The following is a 15,133-nucleotide window of genomic DNA, read 5'->3' on the forward strand; positions in this document are numbered from 1 at the left end:
AGGGCCGGATGCTTCCTCCAATACGCAATGCAATGTACTCGCAATCTCCGTCACAGCAAACAATGGCCACCACTGGACAGATATCGTCAGCCGCAAATTCTGTCAAGCAATCACCCGACATCAATACTATACCATTCGCCCCGCTACAGAAGGGACAGTTGAATTTGGCCATGATGACCGAACTTCTCTCTCGGTAAGTGCGACCTTTGTTTACACGAAATCTGCAGCTCGACAGTCCTGCTATAATTCACCAATCGATGCTCGCAGCAGGGTGACTTCCATAGCCACGCTCTTAGAAGACGCTCGACGTTCTGTCGATCCAACGGATTTGGGTCTTTGGGCTGCGCAATGAACTTCATCCGCGTAGCATAGCACTCGTACTGATCCACTTTTCAGGTACGAACAACACTATCACCCCTTCTTTCCTCTTGCAAATCCAGCTGCATTAGATCCTCGGCGACTCGCGACAACTGCAATGGAAGAACCCCATCTTCTTGCTTCTATCTGTACAATTGCCTCAAAAGACGACTGGAACTGGTGGCATATTCATGAAGTGCGTACCTGGAAGCGTTCTGTTTCCAATATCTTCTGACCTCATCCTAGGCGTGCTCTGCTCATATGCAAGAGCTCATAGCGAGGTTGGTGTACGGTGGAGGCGGGTCTGTCGAGGCAGTTGAGGCGCTGCTGATTTTGTCGGAGTGGGTGCCGCGCAGACCTCAATCAACGCCTTCGATCGGAAAAGGAGAGGAAGACCATCAGGCTTGGATGTTTGTGGGGACGGCGGTGAGATTAGGATACCTTTTGGGACTGGACCGAACAGGTTTCAGGAATGAATCCGACTCGAGCGCACCGGATTTCAATAGGAAGCGCCTCGCCTGGTCAGGTAAGTTGTTTATGGAGACTATCGCTGGCACAACGCTGACTGAGCTCAAATAGCTTGCTACATGATGGACCGACATATCTCGGTTCGAATAGGCAAGGCATTCTGGAGTAGAGGTCCAGGTCCCATGACTGGCCTCAATGCGCAGGACTTTCCCAGCTTACGAGCTCGCAACAGCGAGATTGACGACTATGCCGCGATATGGGAGGCAAATATGGAACTCACACAACTTTTCAGTAATGCCCACGACGTGCTTTATTCATCGAAGAACCGATCGGCTCAACTGAACTCGGGCGGAGAATATGTCAAATACATTGACGACTTCCGGACGGCAACACGGGCCTGGCACAACACCTGGAGCATGCTCACATGCTCGGCGCCCCTCAAGGCCAGCATGGTGCTTTCTTACGAGTATCTCCGTCTCTATGTCAACGCATTCGCATATCAAGCGACCATCAATCGCATGGTGGTCCAGGCGAATGAGTATGCGGCAAACAATGCAACGACGCGCCGTGCACCCGCCGCCACACCTTTCACGGATTTCATGGCTGTCACACCGGACGCACGATTTATCTATGATTCAGTGGACGCAGCGAAATCTCTCCTCAACACGTTCAATGCTTTTGTTGACCCCATAACGACATTCCGATATATGCCCCTCCGGTTTTATCTTTACGTGATTTACTCGGCGTGCTTCTTGTACAAGGCCAGAAGCACAGGAGTACTGGGTGACGACAAGGAAGGCACACTCAGACAGATGATCAACGACACCATTGAGCGTCTGCAAGCCGCCAGTACCTGCTCCAACGATGTCGGCGATCGCTACAGCAAGCTCATCCGCTTACTATGGAGGAAGCCACCGTCACAAGACGCCGGAGGGACGCGAGCAATGACGGTGCAGCCAACGGTCGAACACAGCGACCAAGGTGGCAGCGGCGCAGAACAGCAACAAGCGAACCTGAGCAGCGACAGCGGCGGCTACACGGCAGCGCAACAACAAGTCATGCCTCTGGGGTCCATCAACACGTTTTCATGGCTGGATCTGCAAGGCGTGGAAAACTTCGCCACAAGCAATAATAACGGAAGTGTCCTCGACGGCAGTATGGATTCGTTCGAGGATGGTCACGTGCAGGGTGTGTTTGCGCCTTTCAACCCGGCGTACTTTACGCAGATGCAGCAGACACATCAGCAGCAGCAGCAACAACAACAGCAGCAACAGCATCAACAACAACATCAACAACAGGCCATCTGGCCGGGCATGGTGAATCCGAACATTATCTTCTGAGGGGCTTTTCTTGCTGTTGAAATAAAGGAGACTGTCGTTGGATAGGGAGAGAAAGAGATAGAGGCTGAAGAGAACGAGATACAAGAGCCGAGGTAGAAGTACGCAGTACACAGGACGCCATACCCAGCGCAAGAAGCAGGAGGATGAGCTGACAGGCAGGATATGCTCTTTTCTCATCTCGGTGATGATGTACAACACAAACAACGAAAAGGACTCAACGAGCTGTGGCTGTTGTCGAGTAGTAGTAGATCGTTACATGCCCCGGTAGGTGGGTGAATGAATGGACATCTATGTAGTATGATTGTAGCCTATGCTACTGCGCCGGTCGGAGGCCGTTGCATTTACGGATTGTTGTTCCGAAGTGGGCATGTGCAGCTTTCATGGAGGCTGGTGCAGAGAATGTCTCGCGAAGCAATGAGAGCAATGAATCAAGTGAAGACGGACAGGAATGGGGATTAACGGCAGTATGATTCGATAGAATGATCATACCGGATGCATTACATGGCTGCGTCATGACATACCTCGAACAATAGGAAAAGCGAATATGAGGATGAACGTGCCATCTCGCAAGGTATGGAGGCAAAAATCAAACCCCTCTCTCTCTCTCTCTCTCTCTCTCTCTCTCTCTCTCTCTCTCTCTCTCTCTCTCTCTCTCTCCCCTCTCACTCTTTACTCGGCGTGCTCCCTCAAAAACCCAACCTGCAAGGGAAACTGCTGACCCATCCACGTAGCGCGCTGCGTGTGATCGCGAATCTCATCGTCCGTGTTGGGGTGAATGAGCGCAGACAGCGGACCTCTATTGATGACCAACCAAGGGATGAAAGCGCCGAACTGCGCCGGCGTGAAGATGTTGACTTCGAACATGCCTACGGCGTGGGGGCCGATGGGGCGGTCGAAGACGGGGTAGATGCGGAGTTCGGGGACTGAGAGGGGCGCAGAGTCAGTATATAAGGAAAGAAAAGCACGAAGCAGAAAAACTCAAAAGGGAAAACTCATACATTCCCGGCGTATCCTCTCCCACAGCTCGGTCGCGAACTTCTTCTGGTCGTCCATGTTTTGCTGAAAGTATATGTGCACGTCGAAGCCGCCTCGCTCGCCGTTAGAGATGGGGTCGATGAAGGACCCGTACGCTTTGCTCTGCGACTTTGCTGGCGGGTTGTAGAAGGATTTGCCGTCCGCTGCTCGCTCGCTGGGGACTGTTAGTATGGGTTGTGATATGGAAGATACCATAGTGACTTACGTCGGGAGCGGCTCCAGGTTCTCGTAGCCCTCGAGGGGAGAAGGGTATTTGTATAGAGATGGATCGGCCATTTTTGTGTTGTAGGGACGTCAAGCTACTGGTTGTGATTGTGTATGTATCAAGTATGCGCAATTCAGGTAGAGCGATGGAGAGATTCAAGTATGCAGATGAGTAGAGTTGGAGAAAGAGGAAGACGTCGGGGCGATCAGAATTGATTAATTGATTTGTGAAGCAGTAAACGGTTTCAATAGATGGCTAAGGTGCCACCAGTCAGGTCTATATATGGCATCGAACGTGCGGCAAAGAGAAAACAGTGCTATAGGTAAGCTACGGGACCTCACAAATAAAAGAGGCCTCTGACGATGCTGGTCGAGCTGAGTAAGACGCTTTTGGTGCCTTGGTTTGTAAGCTCCAGCTTGGCTGGGGGAGGGGGGAGGGGGGAGGGGGGAGGGGGAGGGCCGGAATTGGTGCGCCCTTGGTGGATGTGAATTAGCACTCGGCATATCTCCGTTCATGTTTCTGTTGCTCCCTTACTTACTCGACAGGCAACGGAAGCATAGAAGAATAGAAGAATAGAAGAATACGGTAGAGTAGAAGGGCACGACTTGGCGTGTGCGGAGATTCCGCGAACTGAGAGAATGACATCATACACCAGACACGAAATCCATCAAGGGTCCACTCCGGATGCGGACAACGCGTCTCGGTCGCGTCAAACCCGTAGTTGCCCTTTACGGTACAGAGCAGCTGACATACTGTACCTACCTTAGCTCGCATTTCCACTCTGATACAGCAACAACAATCCCTGGCACACGACCAACCAAATTCAAGAGAAGAAGAAGAGAAGAAGAAGAGAAGAAGAAGAAGAAATGTCAACTTCGACTCTGACGCTCAACGACCACCTGCTCGCCCTCCGACAAGAACTCAAGACATGGGAAAAAACATTCGCCGCCGGTCACGGGGGGCGGAAGGCAGGGCGCGATGATATCAAGAACGACAGCGCAATCGGTGCGTCAATCAGGTTTTGCAAAGAAGGCTGATGGGAAGAGGCCGCTGACTTTTATCTTCTGCTTCAACAGCGGCCAAGTACAGAGAGTACGACGGATTACGGCGGCCACAGCCCCAGAGCAAGAGACCGCACAGAGACCCAGACACCACCGCTGTTTCACTTTCCACATCAGACTCCACGGCATTCTCGATATCGAAATCGGAAAGAGACGTTGAGATAGAAGCCCCGAATCCCATTGCTGCGACTCCTCGGAGAAAGAAGGCTGGATTCGTGCTGCCTCGACTACCAGTGGCCCATTCACTGGCAGACGAGAACGACGAAGACCATGACAGTGACAATACCACTCCGGCCGCCATCCGGGTTCAATTAGGACCGACACCGCAGAAAGACGGCCACTACCTCAGTCTCTTCGACTCGCTCCCCTCGGCCACACCCTCCAAGCCGCGTTCGGCATTGAGCGCCATCCATGGCAACATTGCTTCCACACCGACCAGGTCACAGCAGCGCGACAACACAATCGTCGAGTCTCCTGCTGCAGGAAACAGAAACAGTAGAACGCCAGCGTCCAGCGGCAAGCGCTTCATGCTCGACTCTTTCGCCACCCCCTTGAAGCGCAAGCGAGACGACCAAGATCAATCACATCCCACTCCTTCCTCGTCTAACAAGCTCCTAGCCACTCCAGCCTTCCTGCGACGGAGCAACACCATGTCCATCATGGATACCCTGGCAGAAGAAGGCGAGAACGATGACGACATCCTGGCCTTGACTCGACCGCGTCTCCCACCATTCAAGAAGAAGAGAGGCTTTGTGCGCAGTCTCAGCAGTATCATCCAGGGCATGCGCAAGCAAGAAGACGACGCTCTGGACGAGCAGCTGGACATTATGCGGGACATGGAGGGTTTCGACGACCACCCCCTGCGTCAACGATGATGAACCCACCTACAAGATCATTTTCACAACCCCAACCCTCCACCTCTGTGTCTGCTCAGCCAAGCGTGCTCGTCCAAGACAGTCAGCTCGAAATGCCACTGGGACCAGATCAGGCTCCCGAGTCAGACGAATCGGAAGAGGAAGAGGAACAAGGCGGTCGGCCGCGGAAGCCTTGGAAGAAGAAGGGGCTCAAGCGGCAGACCAGACGAGTCATAAGTGAGTTTTTTATTTAGTTGCTGCCAAAGTATTACATCGTGCTGACATGAACAACCTACAGTGCGCCCCGTCACGCATAAACCCACCGCGCCAGCCCCACAGCCCGACGACGACGACGATGATGATGATGATGATGATGATGATGATGATGAAGATGACGCTGCCGAAGAACAAGAAAGAGTCGCAGAAACGCAGCTGAACACACATCCTTCCACCACTGCCGATCAAGACGATGAGGCAACGAGCGACCACAGCGCCTACGAAGAAGAAGGAGAAACAGAAGAACCCATTACCAGGCCGAAATCATCAACAAAAGAGGCGAAACAAGCCGCTACTGCCAGCGAAGGACCTATCAAGAAAGCAGCCCGCATGATAAGTGCAGGCGCCCATGCCAACTTCAGGAAACTCAAGATCAAGAACAAAAACTCAAAGGCGAACGGTAGGAGTCGGTTCGGGAAGAGATGACGGCCCATGTCATTACATGCGGTAGAAGGATGACTGTTGTGTATCTACGAGTACCTTGCTGTGGACTCACCTGGGCTCTGTACTGTTCTCACATGTTTTTCTATCAATCGGCGGTTGTCTCTTGGCCTGACCTGAGTCGAAGCAGAACTTGTCTTCGCGACTCTATCAGCCCTATTTTTCAAAGTCTTGGACCGATCCGCGTTCTCGGCAATCCCGAAACGAAAAGACAAAAGTAAGAAAGCTTTATCATCGCGAGTCGAGTGGGACCTTGAGCTCGATCGCAAAGAGACCATCAGACGCCATTGCGCGTCACACCCACGGGGTGCGAAATGGAGACTTGAGTTCAGTCGACGATCGACTCCGGTCAGTGAGGCTTTTCCACTACTTGTACTCAATTGCACTGCATCATTGCATTGCGAGTCTCCACACTGTGCGTGCGGAATGCGAGATGAAATCTTATAAGTCACGAGAGGACAAGACAGGGCCGCCAAGACTGTCGCTTTGACAGAGAGTCGCGAACAAAAGAGTCGTGTAGTCTATTGTGATTTGGAGTATTCGTATCTCAAGTCTGTTCTCGGAGAAATTGATAGATATGTCTTATTGATCTACTTGTACTCCGTTCATTACTGTCCCTTAGATAAGGTAAGATACGGAAGGTAGGTACTGTAAGGTAGGTACTCTTTGAACCCTGACTTTTTGCAAGGTTACATCCACCACGCCCTTGCCCTGCTCGTGCTACCTTACCTCGCCTCCTGTAGTACAATAGCACCTTATCTTTGCTGCCCGTATCGACGTGGTCATACCTGGTGATATGATCCCACAATTCGCATGCGAAGGACCCCAGTCCCGACCTATCATTATCTGACATTCACTTCCTCTTCGTATCTGGACGCCGTAAGGAGTGTCTCTCGCTTGCGGAGCATTATACCCTGCTCTAACGCGCTCGCGATAAGGATGCTGAGTAGGTAAATGACGAGATGATACCTCGAACCCGGCAGGGTGGTACTGCAGAAACACACGGTCCGTCGTGGTGTTTTCCCCGGCAGTCGTGATGATTGAGGAAATGGCAGCACATGTCGGCACACAGAAGACATCGAAGACTTGACCTCGATTCTGTTGCGTAACACAATACATTATGGCTGGACGTGTCATGCCATTCGCGTGTCATCACCCTTGCCTATTCACACAGCCAAACTAGTGACTGTACCTTGTCGATCGTCCTTCGCAGTGTACATACTTGTCTGCGCTTCGGCACAAGCTATAGCAGATCAGACGACCTTTTTTTCTTCGTCCCTGTTTTTTTTTTTTTCTTCACGGTTTTGGCTAGGATCTGGCGTTCATTGATCAGCGATAGAGCTAGAACAGATCAAGAACGCTTCTTCAATCTCTGAGCAATGGATTCTAAGAATAAACCCTGTTCATTACATTTCACGGTACAATGTATCAGCGTAGACACGGGCAGAATCACTAAACGGAAAAACGTCTTTATGGTTACATACACTACGATATCGACAGAGATATCATTGGCAATGCAGCCAACCACAACTCACAAGATTATCTCTGCCTCTGCTGCCGTTCCTTCCCACCCCCCCCCCCCCCCCCCCCACGCGGCTTGCGCTGGTAAGGCTTTATCGGGTGAAAGAGAGGCGCCTTTCCATAGACAAGGGAAAAGAAAGCTTAATTGAAAATACAGTTCGACCCGTGAACCTTGGCAAAGGCTTGACACTTTTGCAGTAGGTTCTACCGAAACAGCCTAAATATTGTAAAGCCAAGCCAATGGAAGGCAAACCCTCACTCGTCGAGGGCTGTCCGGTTCCGCGACATTCTCCTGCATATTGCATATTGCATATGTACAATACTATAAGAGAGAGAGAGAGAGAGAGAGAGAGAGAGATGACGATCGGCTCTGAATGTTTCGGGGCCGTTCCTGCCAACAAACCAACCACTATACTGCAGTATATCCTTCCTCACTGGAAACTTGATCGATGATTTCAACAGTCATAATGCAACACGTACAGCATGGACGAATACCACCACCCTTTATCCCCACTGGAAACGCCATCCGACGGACGCACTATCAACAGCAGCAGCAGCAGCAGCAAGCGCACGCGCGCCATACATCCGAACTGCCGAATTCCCGCGACGCAATACCACCCTTACCTTACCTTTTCTTGCCTGCCCTTTTTTCACGTGGATTATTTTTGCTGGAGTCGAGTGGATCCTTAGACTCGCCTTCGAAGAAAATGAGGCGGTGTGATTTGCTGAGAGGCAGTGGCACCTTCCATACACTACCCTGCTTTCTCGGACACGCCGTACGCTAGCTGGTCGGGTCGGATGATCCTTCTTTGTGTGGGAGATGACGGCACTTACAGCGGTAGAGCTAGACACTACTGCGTAGAGCGAGGTGATTCAGGAACACATTCGCCCGTCGATGTGCGATACAGTGCAATGATATCTGAGCAAGATTTGACCAGTAGTCTAGATGCATTGTGACTGCCTAGATTACAGGCCTGTCTCGGTGCACATTTATGGTGATGAAGTATGGTAATTGTAATGATTTCTCGTGCCAGGCGTTCTTCTACATGCTCTGCAATCAAGCGTACATGATCAAATCTTTTTCGTTATATCCTGCTACCAGCTCGTGATAAAACACTTTCCAAGACTAGCCGGTAGGAGACTTGCATGAGAATGAATCGATCGATCCAACACTGCTGTAGGCCTCGTTCATGGCGTAGATACTCGAGTACATGCCCAGGATCGCAGTCACGGTCGCTCCGAGGAAGAAGAAAACGTTGAACGAGTTCTTCCATAGCTGGACTCTGAAGCCACGCTTGATGCGATCCCAGGTGAATCCGGAACGCACCAAGGTGCCGTTGGACGGGTTGAAATGGTCCGCCTCGGTCATCGAGTCCTTGAGGACATTAAAGCCAATGCTCAGAAGTGGCGGGAAAGTGTAAGAAAACTGCAGGATCATCGCTGCGCCAACGAATGCCGACAAGTTTGAGATCTGAGGCACCGCGGCGCCAACGATGAAGGCGAGTCCCCAGTAAAGTGGAACAAATCCCACCCAGATCAACTTTCCGGTCTTGCTCTCGAGAGGAGGGAACTTCAGGAATCCTCTGCCCACGGTGGCATAGAGCACCTTGATGCCAATGTTGCCGTACAAGCATGCAGCGATCAAGCCTGATAGCAGACTCAAGACGTTGCCGACCGTTTGCCACGCGTATGGGTTGATTCCTTGATAAGCAGGGTTGTATGCGAATTGTCCCTGGTATGAGTACACCACGAGACCGAATATGATGTAGCACCAGAAGATGAACACTTCGGCGCAGATCATTCCCTTCCAGAAATCCATTGGTCTTCTCATCTCAGCCATGAGCTCGTTGAACAAGGTTGCGCCTCCGTAGGAGAATACAGCTTGCATGAGACCATTGATGTTGTCTCTCAGGTCTTTGCCGGGTGGGACACCGCCAGTGGTGACTATCGGGCCCTTGGGGATCGCGGAAGTATTAAAGACTGCTTTGTAGTTGGGTTGCGTCGAGCCGACCACTGCCATGGTCATGATGATGATGAAGACGTTCATCCAGACGGCGGCATTGGCCAAGAGCGAGAATCTCGCCAAAGTTCTGATCTGACCTATGATCATACCAGCGGCCATGAAAATGACCAGGCAGGCAACAAAACACAAGGGCTTGTCGTAAGAGTGTGGCTGCGATAATTGTGCGATTCCTTGGCCGTTACTGATGATCAGCAAGCAGACGTTCAGAAAGAATTGGCAACTCTGGAGAACGTTACAAACATGGCGAGCCCATGAACCGTAGATACGGTAAGCGATGTCGCCGTAGTTCTTGACTGGGTATTTGTCGGAATCTAAGCCGAGGAAACACCTCCACAGAAGAATGCCAGCACTAGATGATATTAGTTTAATGGCCCATATATTCACATGACAGAAAAGACATACTATCCTGCTAGTACACCGAAGACCAAGTACAGGGCGATTCCAGGCCCGTAGCCGAGTTGGGCAAACGCCCATGGAACGGAGAAGGGCCCGAGAATATCGGTAGTGATAAGGTAGAAGACGGCGCCCCAGGTTGCAGTCCTCGCAGCTCGCGAAGCTTGGTGCCACTCGTAGTCGGTGATCACTCCCATAGATTGCGTCGTCGACTCAGACTGATCCTGGTTGGACATCTCAGACTCCACAATCTTCTTCTCCTTGTTGGTTCCCAGAACGGACGTCAGGTGGCTTATGCCACGTCCCGTGGTAGACAATGTCTTCTCGTACTCTCGAGTCCAATTGGCAAAGTAGAGGTACTCTTCAAATGAGACGTTCTTTTCGTGCCCATCAGACTGGCCCTCATTGTAATTCGGGGGTTCCACATCGACCTCACGATTTGGGATGACATCAACCTCCTTGCCTAATCTTTGGGAAAATGTGAGCTTTAGGTGCTACCTCATCTCCCTATACCAAGAAATGAAGTGGTACTGACCTTGGGTCGGCGACGCCGCCAAGTCCTGCATTGGTCGCCATGGCTTATAGGCAGGTAGGTAATTGACACTGATTGCAATACAAAGACAGGAGAAGAGGGGAATGCAAGACTTCTTTAATTATAATTATTGGACGGTCGGCCTCAGCGCATGACGACCTTGCAGATGCAGTTGGCTCGGGCGTAAAAGCGACTGCATCCTACAAATATCCTACTGTAAAACGAACTCGCGACGAGTTGCAAATATGCGGATATACGACCGATACCCACCCCCCCACACGAAGATCGTGGCGATGGTGTGTCGATCAGGTGCTGGGAATATCGAGCTGCCTCAAGCGACTGATAAGCAACCTAGGCAATCTCCAACGGAGTATTCGGCTCCGCCCGAAGTCTAATCAAAACGACATTGGGATCGAAACTATTTGTCAAGCACCACCACAAGTTCTTGCAGCCATGATACAGGAACGATGGCCCATTCGACGGTGATGCTGGTTATCTCGCAGCATTTCTTGGCCACTTACATGCTGATATCGTGTACACTTGTATCGACCCCTAGCAATAGGACGAGGCACGGTGGCATGCTAGACATGGAAAGCCATGACCTATGGCTAGCGTCATTTTCAATATTGCTGCGGCAAGGTGTTGTTGGATAGTGGGCGGAAGATAGTGTAGAAGGATCCGAGTATGTGTAATGCTATCGGAACGTTGCTGAGGACTTGTCCTCAAAATGCTTTCCAGGCAGTCGTTGAGTCGAGTCGGGCAGGTAGAGGCTGACCGCGCCTGCCGAGATACCCGGGGTACGAATTAGATTTCATTTGCCACAGATGTCGCAATCGAGGACATGCGGTTCTGCTCGAAGAATGCTCGTCCAGAGAGAAGAAAAAGTACAAGAGTGCTCGAGTGCGGTTCAAGGTCTTATTATACAAATCAGACATGCCTTGGCAGCGCGGTAGTACGGTATTCACATTGCGATATCGGCAAGAGGTGGGAAACGCTTCTACATGCGAAGCCAACTTTAGCAGACGGGAGATCACAAAGATGCAGCGGAGGTGTTCCTAGGCGACCTTGGCAAGCATATACCAGACCGTGATGGGAAGGATAGTCCGTGTAGTCCAATCTGGAATGTCCATCTGCTGACGCCAAACCTGAGCGATGCATAACCAAGAGGGACAACTGAATGGCACGCAAAGATAAGGTAAGCAGTAGTGGTGGGGGTGTCAATTGGTCGAGATAATCACGTGGGGTAGTCGAGGGTGCACTTACCCTAGGATTGGAGACGGAGTGAACCGACGAATGAATCCTTCGGGACCTGCCTAATGCGGTCGATCAATTTGAGCGCGAGTGAACGCGCGACGCGTCTCCCACTTGCATATCTGCTAACTACCATTGTGAAAAACCTTGGGTACTTACTTCTAATACTACACGCTCGACTTGGTTTCCAAGACTCGTACATTGAAGAAAGGAATAAAAGTCTACAACTAGTCCAGCTGGGCTCCTTTCGAGAAGATCATTACACGTGCTGAGCTCTCAGACCAAAGCGTGGCGAGCTCATTCAGCTCTAACCGCTAGGGAACCATCTACAGAGAAGACCAACGAACAGTGTGTTCCATTGAAATGGCGTCTCGACCTGAGCTGAAGGTAGACGACGAAGTTGGTTTCATCAAGACATTTCGTGGTCTACCCGCCAAGGAGAATGAATCTATCCGCATTTTCGACCGCGGCGATTTCTACACCGCACACGGCGACGATGCCGAATTCATTGCGCGGACCCAATACAAAACCACTTCAGTACTAAAGCAGCTGGGGAGAGATCCAGGTCTCCCATCTGTTACTCTGTCACACACAGTCTTTCGCGCGTTCCTACGGGAAGCTCTCTTTAGGCTGGGCAAGCGCGTTGAGATATGGCAGTCTATGGGCAAGAATAAGTGGGACTTAGGTAAACAAGCATCCCCGGGCAACCTTCAAGATGTTGAAGAAGACCTAGGCGGTCATCTGGAAACCTCTCCCATCATCCTTGCAGTCAAAGTCTCGGCTAAAGCAGCCGAAGCACGTAACGTTGGTGTCTGCTTTGCAGATGCCAGTGTGCGTGAGCTCGGCGTGAGCGAATTTGTTGACAACGATGTCTATTCTAACTTTGAATCATTGATCATTCAGCTTGGCGTGAGAGAAGTCCTCTTGCAGTTTGACAGTGGCAGGAAGGATGGCAGCAAAAAGGATCCCGAGCTCACTAAATTGCGAGCTATCGCGGACAACTGTGGCTGTGCCGTTTCAGAGCGTCCTGCCTCCGACTTCACAAACAAAGACATCGAACAAGATCTGAGTCGCCTCCTTCAAGATGAGAAATCGTCTTCCATCCTTCCCCAAGCTGATATGAAACTCGCTATGACATCTGCCGCTGCATTGATAAAGTATCTTGGCGCAATGTCGGATCCCTCTAATTTCGGTCAATTTCGTCTATACCAACATGACCTTACACAATACATGAAGCTGGACGCCTCAGCGCTCAAAGCCTTGAATCTCATGCCGGGACCGAAAGACGGCTCCAAGACGATGAATCTATTCGGCCTCTTGAACCATTGCAAAACGCCCGTGGGGACTAGATTACTATCACAATGGCTCAAGCAGCCTCTGATGAACCTTGATGAGATAGAGCGTCGACAACAGCTCGTGGAGGCTTTCGTCAACGACACTGACCTCAGGACATCTATGCAAGACGACCATCTGCGATCCATTCCCGATCTCTACCGTCTCGCCAAGAAGTTTCAGCGAAAAGCTGCGAATCTAGAAGACGTCGTACGCGCATACCAAGTGGCTATACGCATCCCATCGTTCATTGGTACACTAGAGGCCGTCATGGACGAGGTATATAAGGATCCTCTCGATGCGGAATATACTTCCAAGCTCCGCGAATACTCTGATGCGCTATCTAAACTCCAGGAGATGGTCGAAACCACTGTCGATCTCGATGCCATCGACAATCACGAGTTCATCATCAAATCGGAATTTGACGACGGACTACGTGTCATTCGAAAGAAGCTTGATAACCTGAGATATGCTATGGACAAGGAGCATGCTCGGGTTGGAGACGACCTCAACCTAGACACCGAGAAGAAATTGTTCCTCGAAAACCATAAGGTGCACGGTTGGTGCTTCCGTGTTACCCGCGCAGAGCAGAACGTTCTTCGTGGTAACCGCAAATACCAGGAGTGTGCGACCATGAAGACAGGCGTATACTTCACCAATAGCTCCATGCAATCTATGCGACGAGAGTTTGACCAGCTATCTGAAACCTACAACAAAACGCAAAGCGGTTTAGTCAACGAAGTCGTCAGTGTGGCAGCTTCATACTGCCCGGTCATTGAGAAACTTGCCGGTGTGTTGGCTCATCTTGATGTCATTGTGGCATTCGCACATGTCTCGTCGCAAGCCCCGACTCCTTACTGCCGTCCAAAGATGCATCCGCGTGGCACTGGCAATACTATCCTGAGTGAAGCACGCCATCCTTGTATGGAGATGCAAGATGATGTCACATTCATCACTAATGATGTTGCACTGAAACGAGGCGAATCGGAGTTCCTCGTAATCACCGGACCAAATATGGGTGGTAAATCAACATACATCAGACAGATTGGTGTCATCGCTCTTATGGCTCAGATTGGCTGCTTCGTGCCATGTGCTGAAGCAGAGCTCTGCCTTTTTGACTGTATCCTCGCTCGTGTCGGAGCTAGTGACAGTCAGTTGAAGGGTGTGAGTACGTTCATGGCAGAAATGCTTGAAACCGCAAACATCCTCAAGTCAGCTACGAAAGAGAGCCTGGTCATCATCGATGAGCTTGGTCGTGGCACAAGCACATATGACGGATTCGGTCTTGCTTGGGCAATATCAGAACATATAGTGAAAGAGATTGGTGCTTTCACCATGTTCGCCACTCATTTTCACGAGTTGACAGCACTCACGGACAGCTACCCTCAAGTGCAGAATCTTCATGTTGTTGCACACATCAGCGACTCTGACGATGGGGCCCTGGGCAAGCGGCGAGAAGTCACTCTCATGTACAAAGTTGAGCCTGGCATCAGTGACCAATCGTTCGGTATCCACGTCGCCGAGCTCGTACGTTTTCCACAGAAGGTCGTTAATATGGCTAAGCGGAAGGCGGATGAGTTGGAAGACTTCTCTGGCAAGCACGAAGACGTCAAAATCCAGGCTACTAAAGACGAGGTCGAGGAGGGAAATCAATTGCTCAAGGAGATCCTTGTCCAATGGAAAAGCGAGGTCGAGAAGGGCTCTCTGAGCAAGGAAGAACAGCTTCTCAAGATGAAGGAGTTGGTGTCTGGAAACAAGGATTTGCTGGCAAACCCTTTCTTCCAGCGTGTCAGGGCTTTATAAGGGCGAAAAGATGTCTGTAGGCTGTCACATTCACTTTCAGTGGACAAGCCATGACATGCAGAAATTATCAGTACATTAGCGATCTACGTAGCCACAATGTAATAACACGCCAGGCATGCTTCTGCCTATAATGTTTGAGACTGTAGTTCCCTCCACAATGGTGAGGTTGTCTGCGGCGGAGACCATCTACAGTATATCAGGAAATGCCTCGGCTTCACAGTCAAGTGATCATAAGCTTTGA

The 15,133-nt window shown here is 50.8% G+C and overlaps 5 protein-coding genes across 5 annotated transcripts; 3 read left to right on the forward strand and 2 right to left on the reverse strand.

Moving 5' to 3' along the window:
• Nucleotides 1-2,834: 2,834 nt before the first annotated feature.
• Nucleotides 2,835-3,476, reverse strand: AAFC00_001626 (uncharacterized protein; the record flags this gene model as incomplete). Its single annotated transcript, XM_069340833.1, has 3 exons — nt 2,835-3,088; nt 3,164-3,354; nt 3,406-3,476. 3 exons carry the CDS (start codon nt 3,474-3,476, stop codon nt 2,835-2,837), a joined length of 516 nt encoding a protein of 171 aa, XP_069204352.1.
• Nucleotides 3,477-4,271: 795 nt separating this feature from the next.
• Nucleotides 4,272-5,341, forward strand: AAFC00_001627 (uncharacterized protein; the record flags this gene model as incomplete). The annotated part of the gene is made up of 2 exons (XM_069340834.1): nt 4,272-4,410; nt 4,482-5,341. 2 exons carry the CDS (start codon nt 4,272-4,274, stop codon nt 5,339-5,341), a joined length of 999 nt encoding a protein of 332 aa, XP_069204353.1.
• Nucleotides 5,342-5,433: 92 nt separating this feature from the next.
• On the forward strand, nt 5,434-6,022 carry AAFC00_001628 (uncharacterized protein; the record flags this gene model as incomplete). The annotated part of the gene is made up of 2 exons (XM_069340835.1): nt 5,434-5,557; nt 5,619-6,022. The coding sequence occupies 2 exons, from the start codon at nt 5,434-5,436 to the stop codon at nt 6,020-6,022; spliced, it is 528 nt and encodes a 175-aa protein (XP_069204354.1).
• Nucleotides 6,023-8,684: 2,662 nt separating this feature from the next.
• AAFC00_001629 (uncharacterized protein) lies at nt 8,685-10,550 on the reverse strand (the record flags this gene model as incomplete). The annotated part of the gene is made up of 3 exons (XM_069340836.1): nt 8,685-9,930; nt 9,984-10,442; nt 10,510-10,550. The coding sequence occupies 3 exons, from the start codon at nt 10,548-10,550 to the stop codon at nt 8,685-8,687; spliced, it is 1,746 nt and encodes a 581-aa protein (XP_069204355.1).
• Nucleotides 10,551-12,120: 1,570 nt separating this feature from the next.
• AAFC00_001630 (uncharacterized protein) lies at nt 12,121-14,892 on the forward strand (the record flags this gene model as incomplete). The annotated part of the gene is made up of 1 exon (XM_069340837.1): nt 12,121-14,892. One exon carries the CDS (start codon nt 12,121-12,123, stop codon nt 14,890-14,892), a length of 2,772 nt encoding a protein of 923 aa, XP_069204356.1.
• Between the last annotated feature and the right edge of the window lie 241 nt (nt 14,893-15,133).

The sequence above is a fragment of the Neodothiora populina genome, assembly GCF_041146345.1.
Source record: "Neodothiora populina strain CPC 39397 chromosome Unknown canker_contig_13, whole genome shotgun sequence".
Taxonomy (NCBI): Eukaryota; Fungi; Ascomycota; class Dothideomycetes; order Dothideales; family Dothioraceae; genus Neodothiora; species Neodothiora populina.